This window comes from Hypanus sabinus, chromosome 19, assembly GCF_030144855.1.
Source record: "Hypanus sabinus isolate sHypSab1 chromosome 19, sHypSab1.hap1, whole genome shotgun sequence".
NCBI lineage: Eukaryota > Metazoa > Chordata > Chondrichthyes > Myliobatiformes > Dasyatidae > Hypanus > Hypanus sabinus.
This window is the reverse complement of record NC_082724.1, coordinates 21,293,050-21,319,552: the sequence shown is the minus strand read 5'-3', so window position 1 is coordinate 21,319,552 and position 26,503 is coordinate 21,293,050. Positions and strand designations below refer to the sequence as shown.

At 41.0% G+C, this 26,503-nt stretch overlaps 1 protein-coding gene across 1 annotated transcript in view; it reads right to left on the bottom strand.

Moving 5' to 3' along the window:
* Positions 1 to 26,503, bottom strand: part of cacna2d3a (calcium channel, voltage-dependent, alpha 2/delta subunit 3a) — an 893,404-nt gene that overhangs the window by 831,112 nt on the left and 35,789 nt on the right. The window contains exon 2 of the mRNA XM_059944148.1: positions 24,188 to 24,331. Coding sequence (XP_059800131.1) covers positions 24,188 to 24,330 — 143 coding nt within the window. The 5' untranslated portion in view covers position 24,331. The remainder of the gene's footprint in view (positions 1 to 24,187; positions 24,332 to 26,503) is intronic.

The following is a 26,503-nucleotide window of genomic DNA, read 5'->3' as shown; positions in this document are numbered from 1 at the left end:
GGAATGAGAATGGGCTTACAAATTAAAATGGATAGCCACCGAGAAATTCCACTTTTTGCAGATGAAGTGAAGGCGCTCAACAAAGGGTACACCAACTTACATCAGGTCTCACCAATGCAGAGGCTGCATAGGGAGAACTGGATGCAGATAACCCCGACAGATTTGCAGGTGAAGTGTTGCCTCACTTGGAAAGACGAAGGCCCTGAATAGAGGTGAAGGAGGAGGTGAATGGACAGGTGTAGCACTTCTGTCCCTTGCAGGGATATGTGCCAGGACGGAGATTAGTGCAGATAGATGAATAGACAAGGGAATCATGAAGGGAGCGATCTCTGCAGAAAACAGAGTTGGGGGGAGTTAAAAGTGTGTTTGGTGATAGAAGCCCATTAAAGATGCCAGAAACTGTGGAGAATGATGTGTTGGATGCAGAGGCTCATGGTATGGTAGGTGAGGAAGAGGAGCTGTATTCCTGTTAAAGCATAGAGAAGATAGAGTGAGTGTAGATGTCCAGAAAGTGGAAGAGATGCAGGTGAGGGCAGTGTCAGTAGTGGAGGAAGGGAAACCCTGTTCTTTTAAGAAGGAGGACACCACTGATGTACTGGAATGGAAAGCCTCATCCTGGGAACAGATGCAGCAGAGATGAAGAAACTGAGAAATGGGAACAGCATTTTTACAGGAGATAGGGTGGGAAGAGGTAGAGTCAAGATAGCCATGGGAATTGGTAGATTCATAAAAAATGTTGGTAGAGTTTATTTCAAAGGATGGAGACAGAGGGATTGAGAAAGGGGAGAGAAGTGTCAATGAACCAAGTGAATTTAAGGGCAGGGTGAAAGGTGGAGGAGATGTTGATTAAATTAACAGGCTCAGCATGAAGCATCACTAATGAATACTGTTGTCAAAGTATTGCAGAAAGAGTTAAGGAGAATTACCAAAGAAAGCTTGGAACATGGGCTGTTCCATATAGACAATGAAAAGACGGGCAAAATTGGGGTTCATATGGGTGCACATGGCTACCCTTGAGTATGGAGAAAGTTGGAGGAGCCAAGCAGAACTTGTTGAAGGTAAGGACCAGTTCTGCCAGACAGAGGAGGGTGGTGGGGGTGGAGGGTACTGGTTGGCCAGAAAGAAGCTGAGAGTTTTAAGGCCTTCTTGATGGGAAATAGCAGTGTGTAGGGACTGGACGTGCACGGTAAAAATGAGGTGGGCAGGGTCAAGGAATTGAAAGTTACTGAGGAGATCGAGGGCATGGTATAGTGTCACAGATGTAGGAGGTTGAACCAAGGGTGTTAGAATGGAGTTGGGGGACGTGAACACAAGTTTAGTGGGGCAAGAGTAGGCAGAGACAATGGGCCTATCCGGACAGTAAGGTTTGTGGGTCTGTGATCGTATTGGGTTTTCTGACCACAAAGTTCTAAACTTAAATGAAGACTTTTAACACCATCAGATATAAATAGCCATGAGTTCTCTCCCTGAAGGGAGATTATCCTGTATTTACCCAATCTGCAAAGACTAGTTTACTACCCTGTTTATTCTCCATGGTGAGTTTAGCTGTTAATACCCACTATTCAAGTGGTGGGTCCTCTCTCCCTACCAAGAAGGAGGTACTTCCAGCTAACAAAGTAACTTAAAACTCTGTTCATTTATTTTCAGTAATGCATGTTTAAATCCAAACAACTTTCTTAAAACACACTTAAAACTCAAGGAGGACTTCTATCTTATCTTGAATCATTGAATCATTATCTTAAATCTTGAAACATTATGAAACATTTCCAAATTGCAAACCATTTCTATAACACAAACCATTTTCAAAACCTAAAGCATTAAGCATTTCTTAAACACAATGGAGAAAGCATAAGGCAAAAAGGACAAAGGTTTTCCAAAGCACAGGTACATTTCCTCTAAATTAAAAAGACTTAACACAGATGCAGAAAAAAACAAGTTGTTGTCACAAAAACCAAAGCTGGAGAAATGGATTTGAATTCTTCTATGTTTCTTGATGTTCCTTACCCCATTCCAAATAAGCCTGAACTGCTCTCTACACCCCTTTCAGCCTCATGAGTGACTTCACAGGCAATGTATTACTTCCTCAGATATCCTTTTAATGCAAATGGTTTAAAAGCATAAACAAGAGAAAATCTGTAGATACTGGAAATCCATGCAACACACACAAAATGCTGGAGGAACTCAACAGACCAGGCAGCGGGTCTCTGCCAGAAACATCGATTGTACTCTCTTCCATAGATGCTGTCTGGCCTGCTGAGTTTCTCCAGCATTTTGTGTGTGTTGCTTGGTTTAAAAGCATCTTTTGGAGATGTAGATCTAAGCATCCTCCCATTAATGCTGTAAATCTAATTTCTGTGTACATAAACCTTGCAAAAATACTGTATCAATGATTGATATGCTAAGTGCTATTATCCATTTGTTCTACAAGCATCCTTGAACTAAGCAACTTAAGAGTCAGCTTGTCTGTTTGAAACAACCCATTGTCTTATACTCTACTTCTGAGCAATAATAAAGTAGGTGCAGTGAATCTTTACAGTCAGAATATCTTCAAAATACAGAGCTTATTCACAAAGCTGTTCCATAGAGAGAGTGTTTCATTCACATTTTAAGAACTGATGCCGGACTTTCATTTACAACCAGAAGTTAAACAAACTTTTATTGGAAGTTTACTTACAACTGCTTCATCTTACAAGGTGCTATGTTTAGAAAGCAAGATTAGGCAAAAAAGGAGTGAATATCTATCACAGATCTTGGGTCGGAGGTAGACATGGGCAGTGTGGGATGAGGGAACTATGACGACAGTGGATGAAAGATCTCCAGAATTGATGAGGTTAGTGATGGTGCGGGAGACAGTAGCCTGACAGTCCAGTGGGATGCTTTTCAAGTGGTAAGTAAGAGGAGGTGTCTGAGAGTTGCTGCTTGGCTTCAGCGAGGTAGAGGTCAGTCCACCACTCTAAAACAGCAACCCTTTTGTCTTCAAGTTTCATGGTAATGTTGGGATTGCTGCAGAGAGAGAAGGGGACATGCATTCAGGGGGGTAAGGTTAAAGGAGGAGTGGAGAATGCTTAAGTCAAGCCAGTTGCTGTATTGTCAGCAATTAAAGATCCAGAGCAGACCACAAACCAGAGTAGGTGACCAATAAGAGAGGGAGGGTTGGAGATGGGAGAAAGAGTCATTGGCGCGGGTTAGGAGATTCTTGCCAAAGAAGCGGACTCAGAGATGATGGTGACAGATGAAGAACTTGGTGCTGTGGTGGCCACAAAACTCACTTAAGTACGGGCAAAGGGGAACACAGGTAAGGCCCGTGCTGAGGACAGACCATTCCACTTCAGAGAGGGGAAGGTTGAGGTGGAAAGGTGAAGGGCTTTGATTGTTACCTTCTATCTGCTCTTCCTGTTGAAGCAGTGCAGCCAGAAGAAACGTTCATGTCTATTAAACTGCCAGGTTGTAAAGAACAAGGCAAGCCTTAACCAGGTGAACTACCCTTTCAAGAGCTTACTTCACTGTGGTCCCAGACCACTCCACATTTATAAGTCATTGATTCAGAATTCCAATAGCATCCACTTTATTTTTTTTTGTATGTACTTGTAAGAGCACTCTGCTCTTGAAGCCCTATACAGAGTCAAGAGTCAGATGTACATAGAATAAGCCTTGCCTCCAGCAGATGCTTGTTGGCCCAGACTGGTAGAAGCAAAAATGATGGCAAAATTAACTAATGTAAAATGTGAACTTCCAGGTTGGGTCTTGCATTTACCAGGAGAGTTTTCTTAGGTCATGCACCAATTAATGAAAACCCCTTTCAGTTCTAGTAAATGTCTGGACTGTTACGTGGGACCTTTAAAGCTGTGTGAATGTTGACAACAAGCCTTCCTTGTCTGAAGAGCCTTGTGCCTGTGCTGCCTGCCACTATCGACCTAAGGAATCATTGTCAGTTGCCCTTTTCAGTAATGTGCTGACAAATGGGAGACATTACCAATGTTAGCATCTTCTGCCAGAAAAAAAAAACAGAAGCAAAAGATACAAGACCACAATGACCTTAATGATTACAAATCAGATGGTGCAGGCATACTTCTCTCAAAATTTACCCTATATGATTTGTGCCTAGAATAAGTTACACTTTAAACATGAAAGCAGTCTTTCATAATATGTGATGAGTGGAATTTCATCTTTGGCTGTAGTGACTGGCAGTTAATCACACTGCTTAAGTGCCTCGATCAGCTCTTCAGAAATCCATGCAGGATGTGTTCGTGTCTGTCAAATATGGAACACACACTCTATTTCCTAACTAGCCAAGTCTTTAGTAATCTCGAAATGATTCAAAATCAGCATGATCAAAAAATCTATAGAGAAGAGGTTGCAATATGCCAAGCAGCTTGGTGTTTTAGATGCCAAAATCTAAACTAAACATTTTCATCACCATCTGCTTACTGAGTGACAGGCTTTTACAAAGAAATACGTCCATTATGATGCAAAGTCTAACTCCAATTCTCTTTCCAAAGTCTGCAATGCAAAGTTTTACTGATAGATCTGACATCTCTCTTCACTTTCTTCAAGTTAGATTTCTCTCTTTCTCCTTCATCTTTCTAAATTCTACAGTTTCTCTTTTCACTCTCTTTTTAGTGACTTAGGAATTTTAATTTTTTGATAACTTTTTTAAAAATTAACATTGTGTTTATCCTTCATCTGTCTTCAGTCCGCCAAATACCTACTATCCCCTGTCTCACCACTCCCCCCTTCATCCTCATACCACCATCAGTCTTGATGCAGAGCTTCAACCCAATATATTATCATCATTCCTTTCCCACTACAGATGTGTCTCGACTGTTGTGTTCCCCCAGCAGATTGCTGATTTTAATTGTTCTTGGTTGTGAGTACCTGAGAGCTTTGACCCTCATTGTAACATGGACAAAAGGTCTTATTAGGGATCAAACATCACTGAGAGACCCTGAGCAATGCAGAATCTCTGTCAGATCAAAACCACCTACTTTACAGAGGCTTCCCATTTGGCATTCTGCTTAACGTATGAGTGCATTGAGTGAGCCAGTAACAAGCAAGCAAAAGCAAAACGCAGTGTTGTGAAAATTCCACAGCAATAACATTGGCACATTAGGATTTCACTGAACACAAACTGGACCCTTGACCTCTGATAATCATGATTGGTTCTTTTTGTATTTGGTATCTGAGCTCAAATTGTATTTAGCAGGTTCTCTGTCTGTTCTCTACATTATGCTGCTGAAGCTATTATTGAACGTATTGCAATCTGCTGTTCAACATTTACCTGGAAGCAATTTAAACGTATGTCATGAACTACAGGCTGAGATTTACCAACTGCATTGAAAGTACAACTGACAAGGGCAAAATGAAAAGTCATGAACAACAGAATCCATAAACATAAAGGTTACAAATGGAATTAGGTTATTGGGAAGTGCCTAAGACAAAGGTTCCCTATGTTAGTTTTGATGTTTTTTTTAAATCCAGAAATACTGAAAACTATCTCTGAGAGAATTCTTCACAAATTATTTTCCCATTAGCACATAAGAATGTGTCATTGTGCAATTCTCTAAATACTGCCTGGAAATCATTAAGGGTCAATTGAATACCAAATACTAATATTTTTAAACGTTAACAAGCATACAATAACTGAGCAATTCACTGATGTCTAGAGAAGCAATAAATTGTGCTATTGTGGTGAACTATGTGCCTGTCGGGACACGCCCCTGCTGACTGCTCCTGTGGCTCCTCCCACAGGCCCCTGTATAAAGGAGACCTGCGGCCTGACGCTCGGCCTCAGTCTCCAGGACCTTGTATGATAGACACTCACTCCTGGTTCCTTCTTCCAGTCAATAAAAGCCGATATCTCGCCTACGTCTCAGTGTGAGTTATTGATGGTGCATCAGCTATATCACCTAAACAGCAAACTATTCAACAGAATGGCAAGGTTAATAATAAGGTCAGCACCTATTAGCAACTCAAAAGAGCAATCTAATCTTTTACAGGACTAGGATGGAGAAAAAGAAATCTGCCTAAAAGTTCAATTTTTCAGAGTCATGGATACAGTCCATCATGGAAGAAGTAGATGTGATGAGCACCTATTGAAAGTGGGGAAAAAGAACAAATAAATATATGACTAAATTGACCCAGCAAATTTCTACTAATGTATGGTGGAGAGCATTCTGATTGGATGCATCACAGCCTGGTTCAGAGGCTCCAATATGCAGGGTTAAAGAAAGATGCAGAGGGTTGTAGAATCAACCAGCGGCATCACGGTCACAACCTTCCCCACCATCACAGAAATCTTCAAAAAGCGGTGCTTCGAAAAGCTGGCATCCATCACTAAAGATTCTCGCCATCCACCACATGCCCTTTTCTTGTTACTATCATCAGAGAGAAGGTACAGGAACCTAAAGAACCACACTCAATGTTTTAGGAACAGCTTTTTCCCTCCCCTACCACATTTCTGAATGGTCCATAAATCCATGAACACTACTTTTCTATTCCTCTTTCACACGCCATCTCTTTATTTATGTTTATTTATTTGTTTGTTTGTTTGTTTGTTTATTTGTTTATTATGACAGCAATTTTTATGCCTTGCACTGCACTGTTGCTAAAAAACAACAAAATTTACTACATATGTTAGTGATAATAAATACCTGACTCTGATTCTGATTATTAGGAGTGCCTGATACAGCAAAGACTACAACATAGCCTGCAGGATCTGGTAGAGCTCAAAGAATCTCAGAAACAAGTGTTGAATATTTCTCATCATTGTTCTTGGTGCTACCAGAGCAACAGTAGTGTTAGAAATGTCAAGAATATCAAGGAGAGCTCAATTTGCAAATGTCTCTGTCGTGTTGTGCCACATGCATAGTTCTTCATAACTTTTAACTTCAGTTTCAAGAATTCTCATAAAAGTAGCAGGAAGTTTACTTCAATATGTTAATACCTTGTCAGGTAATGTTTCAAACTACATACATGCAACCATATCTGGTTCTGTAAAATCACCCAAACACAAGGACTGATGGAAAATAGGATATTTTCCAAATAAATATTGAAAATGGCATCTTTTTATGCATTCTGACCTCATTTCTGAGATTCTATACAAAATGTAAACTTTTCTTTTACAATCTTTTTACCCAAAAAATGGCTAGCTGTAAATTTTGATACTTCAATCTTAAATTATTTTAAATGAACATCCTAGCTGCAAATTAAAAACAAAAAAATGCTGGAAATGTTCAGCAGGTCAGGCTGCATCTGTGGAAAGAGAACTGGCTTAACATTTCTGGTTGAAGTCCCTTTGGTGTGAAGTTATGTATATTGCCCTTGTGCACTTTCAAAGGGTCACACTGGAAACATAAACTTACAGGTGTAATCTCCTGCCAAGACTGTCATTCTCAGTAATAACTGCTATAACAAATAGTGAGACTTAACTGGAATATCAAAAGATAAATGACAACTTAGGAACTGGTAGACACCACAACAAGGTATCACAGTATCAGATAGTGGGCACAAGGGGCAAGCACATGAACACCCTATATCCAGCCACCCAACACCTCATCATCACACTACTCCAGCCCTGCTTGCATTTCTCCATACATGTGCTAACACCCATTCCTTAAAACCTTCCCAAAGAAACTAGATGCCAAGCAACATCAGAGCCTTCTGGTTTTTGAAAGGATCCCTTGATCATCTTCATGATGAATTCCCAATCAGATTCTTGAATAAGGATAGCCCCTCAGCCTGTTATTTTCCATTCCCCTCCCATTCTGACCTCTCAGTCTTAAGTTGTGCCAATGAAGTCCAATGGAATAATATCTCATCTTCTGATTAGGTATGTTAGAACAGGGGTTTCCAACCCTTTTTATGCCATTGACCACTATCATTAAGCAACGGGTCCATGGACCCCAGGTTGGGAATATCTGCCTTTTCAATTCAAAAGTTTCATATAAACAGCTTGTACACTGTGGCAGAGATGGGCATTTTTGAATAAAAGACAACCAACCTGTAATGTTAATCTGCAAAGTTTCCCCTCTCCACATGTGCTGCTTGATCTGCTTCATTTTTCCAGCATTATTAATTTGATATTTCTGTCAAGTCTAGTAGTTTGTATCACTCAGTTCTGGAATTTATATCAACAATCTGGATGCATTAGGGGGTGTAATGAACAGTGAGGAAGACTATCAAAGCATCCAGCGGGATGTGGACCCTCTGGAAAACTGGGCTGAAAAATGACAGAAGGAATTTAATACAGACAAGTGTGAGATGTTGCACTTTGGGAGGACCGAAGTGTCGGAGCTACAAGGGGAGGGGTAGAGCACCAAGGAATGCGGTAAAACAGAGGGATCTGGGAAGACAGATTCATAATTCCTTGAGAGCTTTTGGCACATTGGCCTTCCTGAATCAAAGTACTGAGTACAAGAGTTAGGATGTTATGTTGAAATTGTAGAAGACGTTGATGAGGCCTAATTTGGAGTATTGTGCGCAGTTCTAGTCACCTACTAACAGGAAGGATATCAATAAGATTGAAAGAATGCAGAGAAAATTTACAAGGATGTTGCCAGGATATAGGGACCCAAGTTATAGAGAAAGGGTGAGTAGGTTAGGACTTTATTCCCTGGAGGGTAGGAGAATGACGGTAGATTTGACAGAGATATACAAAATTATTAAGTATAAACAGGGTAAAGGCAAACAGGCTTTTTTTCCACTGAGGTTGGATGAGACTAGAACTAGTGGTCATGGGTTAAGGGTGGAAGTTGAAATGTTTAAGAACACGAGGGCGAACTTCTTCACTCAAAGGGTGGTGAAAATGTGGAGTGAGCTGCCAATTAAAGTGATGGCTGTGGGTTTGATTTCAACATCTAAGGGAAATTTGGATAGATACATGGAAGGGAGGGATCAAGAGGGCTATGATCCGGGTGCTGGTTGATAGGACTAGGTAGATTAGTAGTACAGCATGGACTAAATGGGCTGAAGGGCTTGGTTCTGTGCTATAGTGTTCTATGGCTCCATAATCTTGATTCCCCAAATCTCTCTTGTGGTCATTCATCTCCTCTTTATTTCTCCTGCACAAAATTCAGCTTTGATTAGCAAACCTTCACCACCATCTCTCAGAAGCCCCAGCTCTACCTATGTGTCATTCCTTCTCTAAATCTCCACCCTATCGCTGACAATCCTGTGCCTACTTCAGCTGGTCTTTGCCACTTGAAATATAACCATATAACAATCACAGCACAGAAACAGGCCATCTCGGCTCTCCTAGTCTGTGCCGAACTCTTAATCTCACCTAGTCCCACCTACCCGCACTCAGCCCATAACCCTCCACTCCTTTCCTGTCCATATACCTATCCAATTTTACCTTAAATGACACAACTGAACTGGCCTCTACTACTTCTACAGGAAGCTCATTCCACATATGTTTAATTCATCATTTTTCCTAAGTCTTGTGAAAGATCATCAATCTGAAACCTGTCAGGCTGTTTTTCTCTTTCCACAGATGCTACCTAACCTGCAAATTCCTAGTAATACCTTTTTTTATTGCACCATTCTACTAAATTATGCCAACCGGTGGTGTAATGGCATCTGCACCAGACTTCGAGGTGAGTGGTCTTGGGTTCAAATCCAGCAGCTCCTTGCATGCTTTCCATCCATGCAGGGTTGAACATTGAGCTGGCAACTTGGTCTCCCAAAAAAACTGACAAATGCTAAAGAAACGGCAAGGTTTCCGCCCAATGTGCCACAAGGTGTGGAAAGGAACGACAACAATTCTAATAAATTGCGAGACACTTGTGATTGTTATTACATTGAAGTTCTCTATGATTGTTGTCACAGTTTTTCAATAAAATTGAAATTTTCAACACAAAATATCTGCGGCTCTGTTGGAAGAGTACGCATAATGGAGAAAAAATAATAATACTTTCATCTGGAGAAAAGAAAAAGCAATAAAACAGCTTTTCCAACCAAATATTCATGTGGTTTATTTTTATTGGAATTAATTGGCAGAGAATCAATTGCTTTTACTGACAATCTGTTCTCATATTACGCATTTTAAAAGCTCAGTGATGTCTGTTCAATCTCCAAGTTTTGCAATCATTCACAAATGGATCCTGACTATGATGTTAACACATCTGTGATGATGTTCTTAGTCTCAATTCAATTCTTTCGATTATAGAAGAGAAATCTGGAAAAGCTTGTAGCAATTTAGACAAGTTGTCAGCTAAATTAAAATACTGCCTTCCTGTTTACTCTTTTTTCACAGAGCAATAATAAGAGAACCAATATATAACCTATTCAATAAATCAATTCAGCTATTAGCTAGCTAATGATACAACACATGACAATTGTCTGATGCCCATAAATGATGAGGCACACCATTAGATGGAATGAGAAACATTGAAACCAAGTGCAGCCTTCATTTTCAACCATAATAACTCTCCAGTTTACTTGGATGTGAAGGATCTGGGTGAGGTCCTTTATGAGTATTTCACATCAGCATTTACCAAGGTGAAGGACATGGAGGATAGGGAGATCAGTGCCAAGAGTATTAATATTTCAAAGTAAAGAAGGAGGAAGAGTTGGATCTCTTAAAAAGCATTATGTGGATTGTGCCACGAGGACCTGAAGGCAGACACCTCAGATTATTAAGAAAGCCAAGTGAAGAGATTGCTGGGGCCTTGACCAATATCTTTGGGTCCTCCCTTGCCACAAACAAGGTTCCGGAGGACTGGCGAGCAGCTAATGTTGTTCCATTGTGCAAGAAGGGAACTAGGGATAATCCTGGAAACTATAGACTGGTGAATCTCATGTCAGTGGTAGGGAAGTTAATGAAAAGCGTTATTAGGGATAGGATTTATAAGGATTTGGAAATCCATGGCCTAGTTAGGGAGAGCCAGCATGGTTTTGTGTGGGGCAAGTTGTGTCTCACTAAATTGATTGAGATCTTTGATGAGGTAACAAGGGTGATTGTTGAAGGGAGAGCTGTGGATGTTTTCTACATGGATTTTAGTAAGGTGTTTGACAAGGTCTCTTGTGGGAGGCTCATCCAGAAGATTAAGATGCATGGGATCCATGGTGATTTGGCTGTTTGGATTCAGAACTGGCTTGAATATAGAAGTCAGAGGGCAATGGGCAATGACTTGGCATGTCTGGTACTCTGCCAGCGTGTAAAGTGATGGAAAATACTTATTAAGTTCATCCACCTCTTCTTTGTCCCCTATTACTACTTCTCCGGTGGTCCGATATCTACTCTCATCTCTCTTTTACTCTTTATGACAAAAAAACTTTTTTATCCTCTTTTATATTATTGGCTAGCTTACTTTCATATTTCATCCTTTCTCTCTTTATGGCTTTTTAATTGCTTTCTGTTGGTTTTTAAAAGCTTCCTATTCCTCTAATTTCCCACAAATTTTTGCTGTACTGTGTGCACACTCTCTTCTGTTTTTATACACTTTTTGACTACCCTTGTCAGTCAAGGTTGCTTCATCCTCCTTCATCTTTGGGATGCATCTTTCCTGTGCTTTCGAAGTTGCTCCCAGAATCTCCACACATTCCTGTTCTGCTGTCATTCCTGCTAGTGTCCCCTTTTCCAGTCAACTTTGGCCAGCACTTCTCTCAAGCCTCTACAATTCCTTTTACTCCACTGTAATACTAATAACCCTTACTTTGTCTTTTCTTTCTCGAACTGCAGGGTGAATTCCATCATATTATGATCACTCACTCCTAAGCTCTCCAATCAAATCCAGAATTGCCTTTCCCCTAGTGGGCTCAGCTACAAGCTGCACTAAAAAGCCATCTCGTGGGCATTCTTCAAATTCCCTCTCTTGGCACCCAGAAACAATCTGCCTGCATATTGAAATCCCCCATAGCCTTTTTTACATACCTTTTATCTCCCATTGTAACTTGTAGCTAACATCCTAGCTACTGTTCAGAGGCCTGTAAATATTTCCTATCAGGTTCCTTTCATCCTTGCAGTTTCTTAACTCTACCCACAAGGATTCTCCATCTTCCAATTCTATGTCATCTTATTTTACCAACAGAGCCACCCAAACCCTTCTACCTACCTATCCTATCATTACAATGCCTATCCTTGGATGTTAATCTGCCAACTATGATCTTCTTTCAGCCACATCTCAGTGATGACCACATCAACATACCTGCCAAACTCTAACTGTGCTACAAAATCATCTACCTTAAACCATATACTGCGCACATTCAAATATAAGACCTTTGGTCCTATATTCATCAGTCTTTTTCAATTTTGGCCCATCACACTTAAACTCATCACACTGACTGCAATTTTGCCCAATCATCTGCCTGTCCTTCCTCACAATCTCACTATACACTGCATCTAGTTGTACACCAACTGCCCATCCTCAGCCCCAACACTCTGGTTCCCATCCCTCGCCAAATTAGATTAAGGTCTCCCCAACAACTCTAGAAAACCTGCCTGCAAGGATATTGGTCTCCCTCAGGTTCAAGTGCAACCTGTTCTTTTATTTTTAAAGAGGTCATACTTTCCCTAGAAGAGATCCCAATGATCCAGAAATCTGAAACCCTGCCCCCTACACCCTTCAGCCACATACTCATCTGCTAAATCATAATATTCTTATCCTCACTGGTTCATGGCACAGTCAGCAATCCAGAGATAATTGCCCTGGTGGCCCTGCTTTTCAGCTTTCTATTTAACTGCTTATATTCTCTTTTCAGGACCGACTCCCTTCTGCTACCTACACTATGCCTTTGGTACCAATATATACCATGACTTCTAGCTGTTCACCCTCCCCATTTAGAGTGCTGTGGACCCAGTCTAAGATATCCCTGACCTTGGCACCTGGGAGGCAACATACCATCTGGTTGTCTCTTCCACGTCCACAGATCTGCTGTCTGCTCCTCTGGTTATGGGATCCCATATCACCACTGCACTCCTCTTCTCCCCACTTCCCTTTTGATCCACAGAGACAAAATCAGTGCCAGAGATCAGGTCAGTGAGGCTTCCCCCGGTAGGTCACCACCCCCAATAGTATCCAAAGTAGTATACTGTATTTATTATTGAGGGGAACAGCTACAGGGGTGCTCTGTACTGGCCACCTATTCACTTTCCTTTGCCGAACAGAGTCGCCTCCTGGAATTTCAGGTGACTACCTCCCTGTAGCTCCGGCCAATATCACTTCCTCGATCTCCTGTATGAGCCGAAGGTGGTCCAGCTGCAGCTGCAGTTCCTTAACACAGTCTCTAAGGGGCTGCAGCCCGGTGCACTTCCTGCAGATGCAGTTATCAGGGAGATTGGTAACTACATAAGGTACATGCCACTAACTCTGGGCCCATTCTCAGCATACTAGCTATGTACCAGCTGGATGTCAGGGCTTTAGAGAGGCTGCAGAAGAGGTTTACCAGGATGATTAGTAGACATAGTTAGTGGACATTAGTGGACAGGTTAGTGGACATGTGCTACAATGAGAGGGTAAACAAACCTTACGTTGTTTTCTCTGGAGTGGCAGAGGCTGAGTGGAGATCTGATAGAGGTTTATAAGATTATGAGAGGTATAGGTAGAGTAGACAGACAGTATCTTTTTCCCAGGGTTGAAATATCTAATACCAGAGGCCACGCATTTGAGGTGCAAGGGGGTAATTTTAAGGGGGATGTTAAGAGTCAAGCTTTTTCACTCAGAGCTTGGCGGGTGCCTGCAATGCACTGCCTGAGGTGAGTACAGGCAAAAACATTAGGGACTTTAAGAGACACTTAGGTAGGCTCTTGAATGTGAGGAAAATGGAAGGATATGGTCATGTGCAGGCATAAGGGATTCGTTTAATTGGCCATTTGATTACTAATTTATTGGTTTGATACAACATTGTGGGCGATAATGTGCTGTATTGTTCTATATTATATGTTCTAAGTTCCAACTTAATTAAGCATAATGGTTAAAAAGGAAGCATTTATTATCACCTGAGCCATGAACATCTTTTTACCATAAAAATACAGCTCATCTTGACTGATGCAACTTTGTGTGTTTGACCTCTCCAGCATCTCACACACCCCTCATACAAACTCTTCTCCCTCCTGCCATCTGGGAAAAGGCACCGAAGCATCCGGGCTCACACGACCAGACTATGTAACAGTTTCTTCCCCCAAGCCATCAGACTCCTCAATACCCAGAGCCTGGACTGGCACCAACTTACTGCCCTCTACTGTGCCTATTGTCTTGTTTATTATTTATTGTAATGCCTGCACTGTTTTGTGCACTTTATGCAGTCCTGGGTAGGTCTGTAGTCTAGTATAGTTTTTTTCTGTGTTGTTTTTTTACGTAGTTCCGTCTAGTTTTTGTACTGTGTCATGTAACACCATGGTCCTGAAAAACGTTGTCTCATTTTTACTGTGTACTGTGCCAGCAGTTATGGTCAAAATGACAATAAAAAGTGACTTGACTTGACTTGATCTCTTGCTCTAAACAGAACTATATTGTTATAAGGTCATCGAGATTTGTGTGCTTATTCATAGAATAGCTCACCTTCACCCACAGTATGTACTTTATGTACAAACACTCCTGTGCCTAGTGTCACTTTATGTACATACAATCAGTCTATGCATATAAGCACACTTATTACTTATATTTATTGTGTTTAAAAAACACAATAAAAGAGTAAAACCTATTGTGCTCTTTATCTTATTGTGTCCTTCTTTTGTGCTACATTGGATCTGGAGTAACAATTATTTCATTCTCCTTTAAACGCTGATGCTGGAAATTACATTAAACAATCTTGAATCTTGACTCCTGTATTCAGTCAACTTGAATCATCAAAGTATTAGCGTAATCTTTCATGAAGATGTTCAGAAGCAAAGGCTGCTTGCAGATTTAAAAACTTTAGTGCTGGGATATAATATAATTATTTATTTCAACCAGAAATTGCAGAAAATATAAATCTGTGGGGGCACTATACAGCTGCCACAAACCAGCACATCTCACATTATATAGGAGAGGGATGATGAACTGATCCTGAATTGGAAATGCAATGATGTATTTTCAGCTTGAATCAATCAAGCGATCAGCAAACACTGGGACCCTGCTTGGTGCTATGTCACAGAACACTGACTCACTTTGGTGCTCCTGAATCTCCAGTCAGAATTATTGCAAGCTACTCCCATGCCAAAACCTTTAAAAATGACATTCTCCTGCAGCGTAGGTCTCTTTCCAGCTGGGCTGCAGTCCTAAGTATGAACAGGAGTAGGCCATTCCTTTCCTTGGGTTTGCTTCACTATTCAATAACATCATGGGTGATCAAACCATGATAGTTGGACCATGCACATCAATACTCACATCCTTCTACAGATGGACATTAGAGAGCATGCTAACACACCGCATGGTATGGAAACTGCACTGTTGCAGAAAGGTAGGCTCTACAACATGTGGTCAAAACTGCCCAAAGCACCACCAGCTCAGCCTACCTACCATCAAGGATATCTGTACAGACAAAGGCCAGCAATGTCATGAAGGGTCCCACCCACCCTGCTCATGGACCATTTGTCCCACTTGCATCAGCAAGGAGTCTATGTAGCATCCACACCAAGACACAAGGCTGGAAAACAGTTACTTTCATAAGGCTGATCAACACCTTCCCCCACTAACCCACCTCACCATCATTTCCTGACAGTCATCTAACGCACAGACTCCCCAATGCCTAGCATCACTTTATGGGCATACAATCAATTTATGTAAATAAACGATCTTATGTATTTTAATTGTATTTTTTTACTCTGTTTTATATCTTCTTGAGTTTTTTGTGCTGCATCAGATCCGGAGTAACAATTGTTTCACTCTCCTTTACACTTATGTACCAGTAATAACATTAAACAATCATAAATATTCCACATATCTGCCTTCCTGAACTTTCTCCATTACCTGGATTTCCTTACTGATTAGAAATCTATCTGATTGACTGATTGATTAGTTGTCTGTTTAGCCAATGATGACACATGAAACCTGGCAAAAGAGCTTATGAAGTGAAAAAGCTATTGCACTGGGGGCATTCCACTCTTGACCATGGAAGTCCAAATCTAGTGGTGTGAGTAGTCATCCTTGGTTACGGTGGATGACCATGGCTTCTTCTGTGCCCCATCATGCCCTTTTCTCTCCATGAAGTGTTGCAAAACTGCTTTTGTGACCGTTGGATCTCATTGTTGATCTTATCCCCCCCCCCACCCCCAGTCCATCAGAGCTGACTTCATATACTTGGACAGGCATGTCCCTATCACACAGGGGCAAAAGACCTGCGGGCTACCCTCACTTGGTTTAGCCCGCTTGTCGATGTGGTGCACCAGGTTGTGGCTGCTTTCGCATGCAAACAGTTACTTTGAGCCACATAGAGAGCTGAGTGCCTGGTGGGGACCAACAGTGAGTGAACTACCTCAGAATGGACACAAGTCCTTTCACCAGGGATGATACCCCTCCCTGGACACATCATACAGCACAGAAATCTATCTATCTCAGCCTTTAATGGACCTGAGGACATTGCCCCTATGCATCTCTGTAACAGAAAGTTGTAAGGAAGAAATTTAAGACCATAAGACATAGGAGCAGGACTGGGCCCACTGGCCCATTGAGTCTTTTCCATTCGATCACATCTGATTTATTTTCCATTTCTACCTCATTTTCTTGCCTTCTCTCCACAACCTTTGACACCCTGACTAATCACAAACCTATCAAACTCCACCTTAGGTACACCCAATAACTTGGTCTCCATGGTCACCTGTGGCAATGAATTCCAGATTTACCATCCTCTGGCTAAAAAAGCTCCTCCTCATCTCTTCATCCCTGTTCTAAAAAGACGTCCTTCTATTCAAAGGAAGTGCCTCTAGTCCTAAATTCCTCCACTGTAGGAAAGATCCTCTCAGCATCTCTAGACCCCAAGACTGAGCAAACTGTCAACTTGTTAAACGTTTCCTAATAGTAGAAGTCCTTCATATCTGGAAATACAAAGTACACTTCAGATGTTGTGGTCAAATCAACATGTACAAACAAGCTGGATGAACTCAGCAGGTCGGGCAGCTTCCGTTGAAATGAGCAGTCAACGTTTTGGGCCAAGACCCTTTGTCAGGACTGAAGTAGGAGGGGGCAGGGGCCCTATAAAGAAGGTGCGGGGGGGAAGTTGCAGATGAAAAACCGATCAGAGGAAAGATCAAGGGGTGGGGGAGGGGAAGCAGGAAGGGGATAGGCCAGAGAGGTGAAGAAGGAATGTAAGGGGAAAGCACTATGGGCAGTAGAAGAAGGCAGAATCATGAGAGAAGTGATAGGCAGCTAGAAGAGGAGGCAGAGTGAAAGTGTGATGGGGGAGGGGAGAGTGGGGGAATTACTAAAAGTTGGAGAATTCGATGTTCATACCAAGGGGCTGGAGACGGTATATGAGGTGTTGCTCCTCCAACCTGAGTTTGGCCTCATCATGGCAGTAGAGGAGGCCATGTATGGACATATCTGAATGGGAATGCGAAGGAGAGTTGAAGTGGGTGGCAACTAGGAGATCCTGTCTGTTGCGGCAGACAGAGCGGAGGTGCTCGACGAAGCGGTCCTCCAATCTGCGTCGGGTCTCGCTGATGTATAGTAGGCTGCACTGGGAGCACTGGTTGCAATAGATTACCCCAACAGACTCACAAGTGAAGTGTTGCCTCACCTGGAAGGACTGTTTGGGGCCCTGAATGGTGGTAAGAGAGGAGGTGTAGCACTTACACTTGCAGGGATAAGTACCAGGTGGGAGATCTATGGGGAGGGACGTGTAGACCAGGCAGTCGCGGAGGGAACGATCCCTGCGAAAAGCAGAGAGGGATAGAGAGGGAAAGCTGTGCTTAGTGGTGGGGTCCTGTTGAAGGTGGCGGAAGTTGTGGCGGACAATATGCTGGATCCGGAGGCTGGTGGGGTGGTAGGTGAGGACAAGGGGAACACGGTCCCTGTTGTGGTGACGGGAGGATGGGATGAGGGCCGAAGTGTGGGAAATGGAGGAGATGCGGGTGAGGGCATCATTGATGACGGCAGAAGGGAAACCATGATTCTTAAAGAAAGACGACATTTGAGATGTCCTGGAACAGAAAGCCTCATCCTGGGTGCAGATACAGTGGAAACAAAGGAACTGGGAATAGGGAATAGCATTCTTACATTTGGCAGGGTGGGAAGAGGTATAATCAAGGTAGTTATGGGAGTCAGTGGGTTTATAGAAGATGTCAGTGGACAGTCTTTCTCCAGAGATGGAGACTGAGAGATCGAGAAAGGGGAGAGAAGTGTCTGAGATGGACCAAGTGAATTTGAAGGCTGGGTGAAAGTTGGAGGCAAAGTTGATGAAATTGACGGCCTCAGCATGGGTGCAGGAAGCAGCACCAATGTAGTCATCAACGTAGCAAAGGAAAAGCTGGGGAGCAGTACCAGTATAGATTTGGACCATAGACTGTTCCACATAACCCATGAAGAGGCAGGCATAGCTGGGGCCCATGCGAGTGCCCATAGCTACACCCTTGGTCTGAAGAAAGTGGGAAGAGCCGAAAGAGAAGATATTAAGTGTGAACTTAACCCTTGGTATGAACATCGAATTCTCCAACTTCTGGTAACTCCCTCCCTCTCCCTTCCCCCATCCCACTTTCACTCTGCCTCCTCTTCTAGCTGCCTATCACCTTTTTCATGATTCTGCCTTCTTCTACTACCCATAGTGTTTTCCCCTTACATTCCTTCTTCACCTCTCCTGCCTATCCCCTCCCCCACCCCCTGATCTTTCCTCTGATTGGTTTTTCACCTGGCACCTTCCACCCTCCCCCCCACCTTCTTTATAGGGCCCTTGCCCCCTCCTTCTGCAGTCCTGACAGAAGGTCTCAGCCCGAAATGTTGACTGCTCATTTCAACGGATGCTGCCCAACCTGCTGAGTTCATCCAGCTTGTTTCTTCATATCTGGAATCCTGTTCATAAATCTTTTCTGTACCAACTGCAGTGAAATAATGTCTTTCCTCAACTAGAAAAGCCAAAATTATTCATAATTTTCTGCTCATGTTCCATATTTAATTTGCCAACATTTTGCCCACTCACCTAAACTATCAATAGTTCTCCTTTGATTACTTGTGCTCACCATGCAACTTGTCTTCCTACCTCTTCTTGTATCATCCATAAATTGGTTATTATATATCTGCTTGCCTCCTTATTTCTGCAGTGTTAAAATGATGGCTGTACCATTGCCTGAATCTGGTAAAACAGAAATTGGGACGTTAGGCTTGTGACGTTGTAGCAAGGCCATTTCATTCAAGTCAGATGATTCCACTACAATAAATAAGACTTAATTCTTGGAAAAAAGTATGGTGTTAGACTTCTGTCTTGAGCAAGGCTTCTGTTGAAGCATGGAGAAGATTCAAGACTACAGAAGAACCCATGAATTACGTTCCTTAAGTCTGCAATTACTGATGTGAGTTAACACAGTGTGGTTAAAACTGAGGGGCTTAGAAAGGGAAGTGTTAAGTCAGACATGTCAGCTTCATAACATTAAAAGGGTCAGCAGAAAAGAGAAGGAGCCCGGTGTCCACACAGGAAACACAATGGCTAGAGACAGAGGACATGCAGAAACATAAAGACGAGAAGCTTTAAGGATTCAATTTTGAAAACAGCAGTTGAAAGTATATTGCAAATAATATTGTTGTAGTAGCTTATTGGCCTATTCGAGTTTAGGATTAAACTGATATTTAGAAATATATATGTAACATCACATATATAGTTGAAGTAACAAGTTTAGTAGAGTACATTTGATAATTATATTTGAATTCTACAGGAGAGATGATTCATTTAGGTTATCATTATCTGGAACAGACACTTCTGAAATGTTATATTTAATTTATTTTCATTATAGTCTGTAATTTAAAGGATTAGAATATGAATGCATTTTTGCTAGCTAACTTCTAGTTATCGATTGTAGATATGTATTTAAATAATTAATGGATAATTTAATACATATAGTAACGGTTTCTCATAAGTTTTTGTTTGAAGAGAATTCAGTTTAAAGAAGGTGCATGCTCATTTAACAATTGTGTATACCATGTAATACAACTTATGTTACCCAGTTGAACTGTTAGCTGATGTTGTTAAGTGCCTTAGTAACCAGCAACACAAAAGAGTTTGTAACACTATAATTGTATTCCAGTTTATGTCAAATAGCCCACATTATATCCTTAGTACATTAACATACCTGCAGAGACGCAGTACCAATTAAATTATTCACAATGGTTTTGCCTTTCTCAAGGGGAAAGTTCTTTGTTGGCATAATTTGGAAATTATTTTCTCAATTCTGAAGCACTATTTTCAATGGCACCCAGCTCATCAACCAATTTTGGGCATATAAAATAAGACCAGAAATACTGACAGTACTCAGAAGGTCTGGATCATCTGCTAATGTTTCAAGTAGAAGATCCTTCTTCAAAACTGAGAAGGAGAGAAGAGAAACTTTCTTATCAAATGGTGTCCAACCTACCTTAACAAATGGAGTTACATTCAGACAAATTTAAATTATTATTAATTTGCCAGTCATTGATTAATTTACCATCAAGTTGAGTGGGTGAATTCACAAATTATTGCCAAATCATCAAGGAAGAAGCTTCATCACCATTGGTTCACTACATTCTATTTATTAATTGCAAAGTGCTTTATGACAAACTTGAAAAGCACCTTTAGGCAATTTATAGGCCCACGTTGCTACTGCTCTTCATCCTAAATGTGCAATGAATGGAAGATATCAGTCAAGTGGCAGCTGGCCGTCCATTTTTTGCTCTAAGAATCAAAGCAATTTAGTACAGTCTTATGGTGAGTTTGTGCATTAGCTTACAATGACCAGCATTTTTGCAATAGCTATTAATTGGTTACTACAGATACAATGCCTCCCTGAGAGCCACCTACATCATCTGTACTAGCTTCTGCAATTCCATTGTACTAGACGTTTCCTCACCATGGCAATGCATCTCTGTGGAGACAGGTTACTGGGCAGCACTGAAACTGCTAAGGCCAGCATGACAGCTGTCTCAGTCTGATACCTTTACATGATTGAACCAATCTCAAGGGCAGATGGGTGTAATAGACTGTGAAATAGGGCAGAAATCAGTTCTGCTTGATTTCTGCCCATCTTGCACCTTGCTTGATTTTCTGTCTGTGGTTTTGACAACAGGGAGAGCCACGGACTAAAACAAGAATAAGCTTCTTCTATAAATTTTAATGCAATTAAAATTACATCACCAGGTGCCAGCACAACTATGCAACCTTTCTTCTCCTGGTTTTCGGCCTGGTCTCAAACTACCCATGGTATATAATGTCTTGCACTTCTAAATGACACTCATTTGAGGAACCGAATTCCAGCTACTGGATATAATTTACGATTTCTTAATGTTCCTTACATAAAGGGATTTGATGATTATTAGACTGGAGTCCCTGATCTAAATGCTGAGCACATAAATATTTCCATGACTGTAATAAGCCTTTCAAAATTCTCTCAAGTTGTGGATGTCACTGGCAAGGTTCACTCATTGCTCATTCATATTTACAATTGAATGTCTTACTCAGCTGCCTCAAGAACCTGTGAAAGTCAATCTCATTGATAAAGGCACTGAAGTCACATGTAGGTCAGAACTAGTAAGAAGAGTAGCTTTCTGAAGAAACAGCTGGTTCCTTTGAACAATCTATCAGTCTTACGGTCATTTTACTGGTACCAGCTTTTTATTCAAATTCAAATTCCCTGAATATCATGGCGGGCTTTGTACTTCACATTCTCTAAATTACAGGTCTTTGGATTATTAGTCTTGTAACACAAACAAAATGCTATCCTGTCACCCACTCCTGCGATGGCACATTAGCAGCATCTGCCCCGAACTGCCTGGGAAATCTCAGTGCCACACCATCCTGTTCCAATGTACAGCACAGTTTGAACCCTATCACCAGAAAATGACTTGCAATGCCCTCCTTTATTTATAAGCAACCAACTCCAGATACAGCAAATATCATTAAGCAGCAGACATACCGAGAAGCAAATGATGTTTCTGTGCTTGCTTTTCTGGGTTGCACTTTTTCCCGTTCTGTTCCTTTTAGTTTTGGTTCTTTTTATAACTTGGTAGCAAAAGTTTAGAATTTCTAAGCTGTCTTCTATAAACTTAGTATTGGTAAATAATTATGGCATTAATTCAGCTAAGATAAATGTTGTTGTGAACAAAACTCTCACAGAAGATATTTTTTATTCAAAATAACAGTAGACAAATACTCCAAAATATAGAACATAGAACAATACAGCACACTACAGGCCCTTTGGCCCAAAATGTTGTGCTGGCCTTTAAACCTAGTCTAGGATTAATCCAACCCTTCTCTCCTACATAGCCTTCCACTTTTATATCATCCATGTGCCGATTGAAGAGTTTTTTAAATGTCCCTAATGTATATGCCTCTGCCAGGCCATTCCATGAACCCACCATTCTGTAAAAAAAACTTACCTCCGACATTCCCTTAAACCAGAGGTTCCCAACCTGGGATCCACAGAGCCCTCGCTCAATAGTATTGGTACGTGGCATAACCCTTGCCCCATACTTTCTTCCAATCACCTTAAAGCTATGCCCCCTCATATTAGTCACTTCTTATTACCTTGTACATTTCTATCAAGTTCTGCCTTGATCGCCTTCACACCAAAGGAAAAAGCCCTAGCTTGCTCAACTTAACCTCATAAAAATGCTCTCTAATTCAGACAACATCCTGGTAAATCTGCTCTGCACCCTATCTAAGACTTCACATCCTTCTTATAATGATGTGACCAAAACTGAGCACAATACTCTAAGTGTGGTCTAACCAGATTTATAGAGCTGTAACATTACCTCTTGGCCCTTGAACTCAATCCCTCAACTAATGAAGGTCAACACTCCATACACCATTTTTAACTGCCCTATCAATTTGTATAGTACAGGCTATTCAGTTCATAATGTTGTAAGAACATAAGAAATAGGAGCAGGAGTAGGCCATCTGGCCTGCTGAGCCTGCTCCGCCATTCAATAAGTTCATGGCTGATTTGGCCATGGACTCATCTCCGCCTATTTGTTTTTTCCCCATAACCCTTAATCCCCCATACTATGCAAAAATCTATCCAACCTTGTCTTATATATATATATTCAAACTTCCCTTCTCTGCTTCATGGGCAGAGAATTCCACAGATTCACCACTCTCTGGGAAAAGCAGTTCCTCCTCATCTCCATCCTAAATCTACTCCCCCGAATCTTGAGGCTATGTCCCAACCTTTTATTCTACTTCAACCTTCTAATCTACTCCAAATTCAATTTATTTCTTCCCTCCTACATAACCCTCCATTTTTATCTGTCAACCATATGCCCATCTATGAGTTTCTTTAATGTCCCTAACGAATCTGTCTCTATCACCACCCCTGGCAGGGCATTCCATTCACCTTCTACTCACTGTAAGGATCATAGCCAAAGGCACAGCATTCCCTTCCCTCACTTACTGACGTAACCTGGGGTATATACCATCCAGCCCCGGGGACTGATCTACCTAACATTTTTTAAAAGTTCCAGCACATCCTCTTTTTTTAACATCAACATGTTCTAGCATATCAGCCTGTTATACACTGTTCTAACAAACGTCAAGGTCCCTTGTGAAGCACAGTATTCATCTAGGATCTCCCCTACCTACTCTGACTCCAGGCACATAAAAAAGAAATAAAGAAATCCCTCCTACCAATGTCCTACCCATTAATTCGTATCTCTCCAGACAAACTGTTACCAATGCAGCCTGTGAGGCACAGTTTTTACATATAGTGTCATGCCAGTAAACAACTAGTTCACAGCAGCAACAAAACTGTATCTTGTCAAATCAAGTTCAAGTTCAGTTTATTGTCATTCAACCATACAGGTACATACATACTCATGTATACAACGTTCCTCCGGACCAAAGTGCACAACACAGTATATAGAACTCACACATATATTACCACAAAAAAATTAACAAATAATATGGTGCCTTTAAAACACAAGTTAAAAAGTAAACAGTATAACGCTACCATAAGGGCATTCAGTAGCCTTTTTCGCATCCCAACAGCTCTTGTCCTAATGCTATAATACCTCCAGCCTGATGGTAGGGGGTCAAAGAGATTGTTGGATGGATGGGAAGGATCACTGACAATGCTAAAGGCTCTTTATATGCAGTGCACCTGATAAATATCTCCAATAGGTAGAAGAGATACTCCGATAATCCTTTCAACAGTCCTTGCAATCCTTTGTAGGGGCTTGTGGCCAAATTGGTGGTGGGGTGGGGGAAGGCCTCACTCGCCCCAATCTCCTCAGGAAGTGTCATTCTGAAAAAGAACAACATTTATTCTTTTCAATAATTTCAAATGAACAAAAGCCTCAATCATATGATGAATAAGATCAATCTTTACATGCAATACTTTCGTGCCTTGCAAATGCCAAAAAGGAGCACCAGAAAATGTCTATCTCTCCTGTTCTGTTGTTGTCCAAAGTAGACCTTGAACATACAAGATATAACAAGCAGTTCATATATGTTCCTCTCACAGCAGAAAATGTCAGAAAATAAATCATAGCTCATAGCTCTAGGAAGGTGATGTTCTATCTGAGTTTTGTCATCCTATCCACCTACAGCCCTGTCAGAAATTTGGGGTTCTTGGAGTGTGAAGATGATTTCCATGAGGGATTTTGCAAGACTTATTGTTGCCTATACTTTTAAATGTCATTGTTAGAGGGTGGAGTAAGAAGGGAACAAATTAATAGCTTTGTTGAATGAGAAGGATGTGGAAGAATGGTGCCTACTTATTCTCCCATCAGAGTAATAAAAAACTCCCTAATAAAAAACTGAGTATGTGTAGGACTACACTTTGTCAGAGAAGCTGTACTAGATCTCAAGGTGACAAGAGGTTTCCAAGATAAGCCAAACCCTACCTATGCATCAAAGAACTAGAAGCACCATGACTCAGCTCTTACATATCAGCCAATCTGCAGTCCATATAACCATAAATCAGCTGTCGATAGCTTGAAAAAGAATTGACTTCATAGTCAGGCATGATATGGGATATTATATATCAGCTACCAATGAACCCAACCAATTATCCTTTCCAAAAACAAAGTCACCTTCTTCAGGGACATCCAAAACAACTGTATTGATGTCTGGAACCTGCAGAGAATCTCCAAAGTGCAGTGCATCATAGAATACTCACATGTAGCACTCTGCACCTCCATCCACAGTACTGAAGTCATGATATATAGAGGATATCAATCTTTGTCTTGTTCATTTATGATTACCTTTAATCTCCCTCTGCCTGCATTCCCAATTGCAAACATGATGCTACCTTACATTCCTTTCACTTCTTTTACACTGGGCATTAAGAACATGTTTAGCTTCTCGTGAGGCGTGATTTCTACGATCCTAATCAGCCGTATTTCACTAAGTACTCATTCTTTCCTTAATTATAGATTCTTATAACTTTCCCAAAATAGATATTAAAGCAGCAGATTTCCAACCTGCTGGTTTCTCTCCCTCACTTTTCTTCAGTAGTGGACTTATATTTGTAATTTTCAACCCTAGAGTGACAATTCCTGAATAAAGGGAGCTTTAAAAATTATGCCTCTGCAATTTCCCATCTGTTTCCTTTATAATCCTGAAGTGGAAGTAATCAGGTTCCCAGGCACTTGTCAGTTTTTAATGATATTCTCTTTTCTAAATGCAATTCTCTTTCTTTTTTTTTCAAATATATGCATTTTAATGATCCAGTTCTTCTACAAAAATGCACAACTATGCTTTTCTCAGTGTACCAGCCAGCATTCATTAATTGTACTATAAGTTTCAAAAGTGACATAGCATGATATCGTAATGGAAAGTACTAATGATCCTTACATGACTCATATACGCAGAGACATGGCAAACAACTCAGCTACATACAAACAAAGTAACAATGAAACAATTAGCCTACTTCTAAAACTATATTTGCCACAATTACTTATGGCCTCCCTAAAGACAAAACTGCAAATACCTTCTCTTGAAGTATTATCAACAAAACAAAACTGACACACTTCAATAGACATAACAGCTTGGAAGTCACGATTCTCCATTGATGTTATATCATGGATGCTAATTTGCCTTGAGGGCACAAGACACATCTGTTACATCAACACACTTCCAGTCCTATCTTCGAATTCAGACGAAAAATCAAATGACTAACTTTCATCATTGATACTAGGAGTTCATCCCATACTCCTACTTATTTTCTGAAGAATAGTTATGCTTACAGACAGACTATCCACTTCATTTACTTTCATTTGAAGGAAAATTTTCACCAAGACAAATTTGGCGCCTTTCAAAGTATAGGCTTGCCAATTTTCCTTTTTTATAGTTCAGTGCCCTCTATAATCTGTCTTTCTGAGTTATTGGATCACAAAGAAAAATGCTTGCTGGAGCAGTAAAGAAACAACCTTATTTATATCCTAAAGCCACCAGCAATTGTTGTATAACTGAA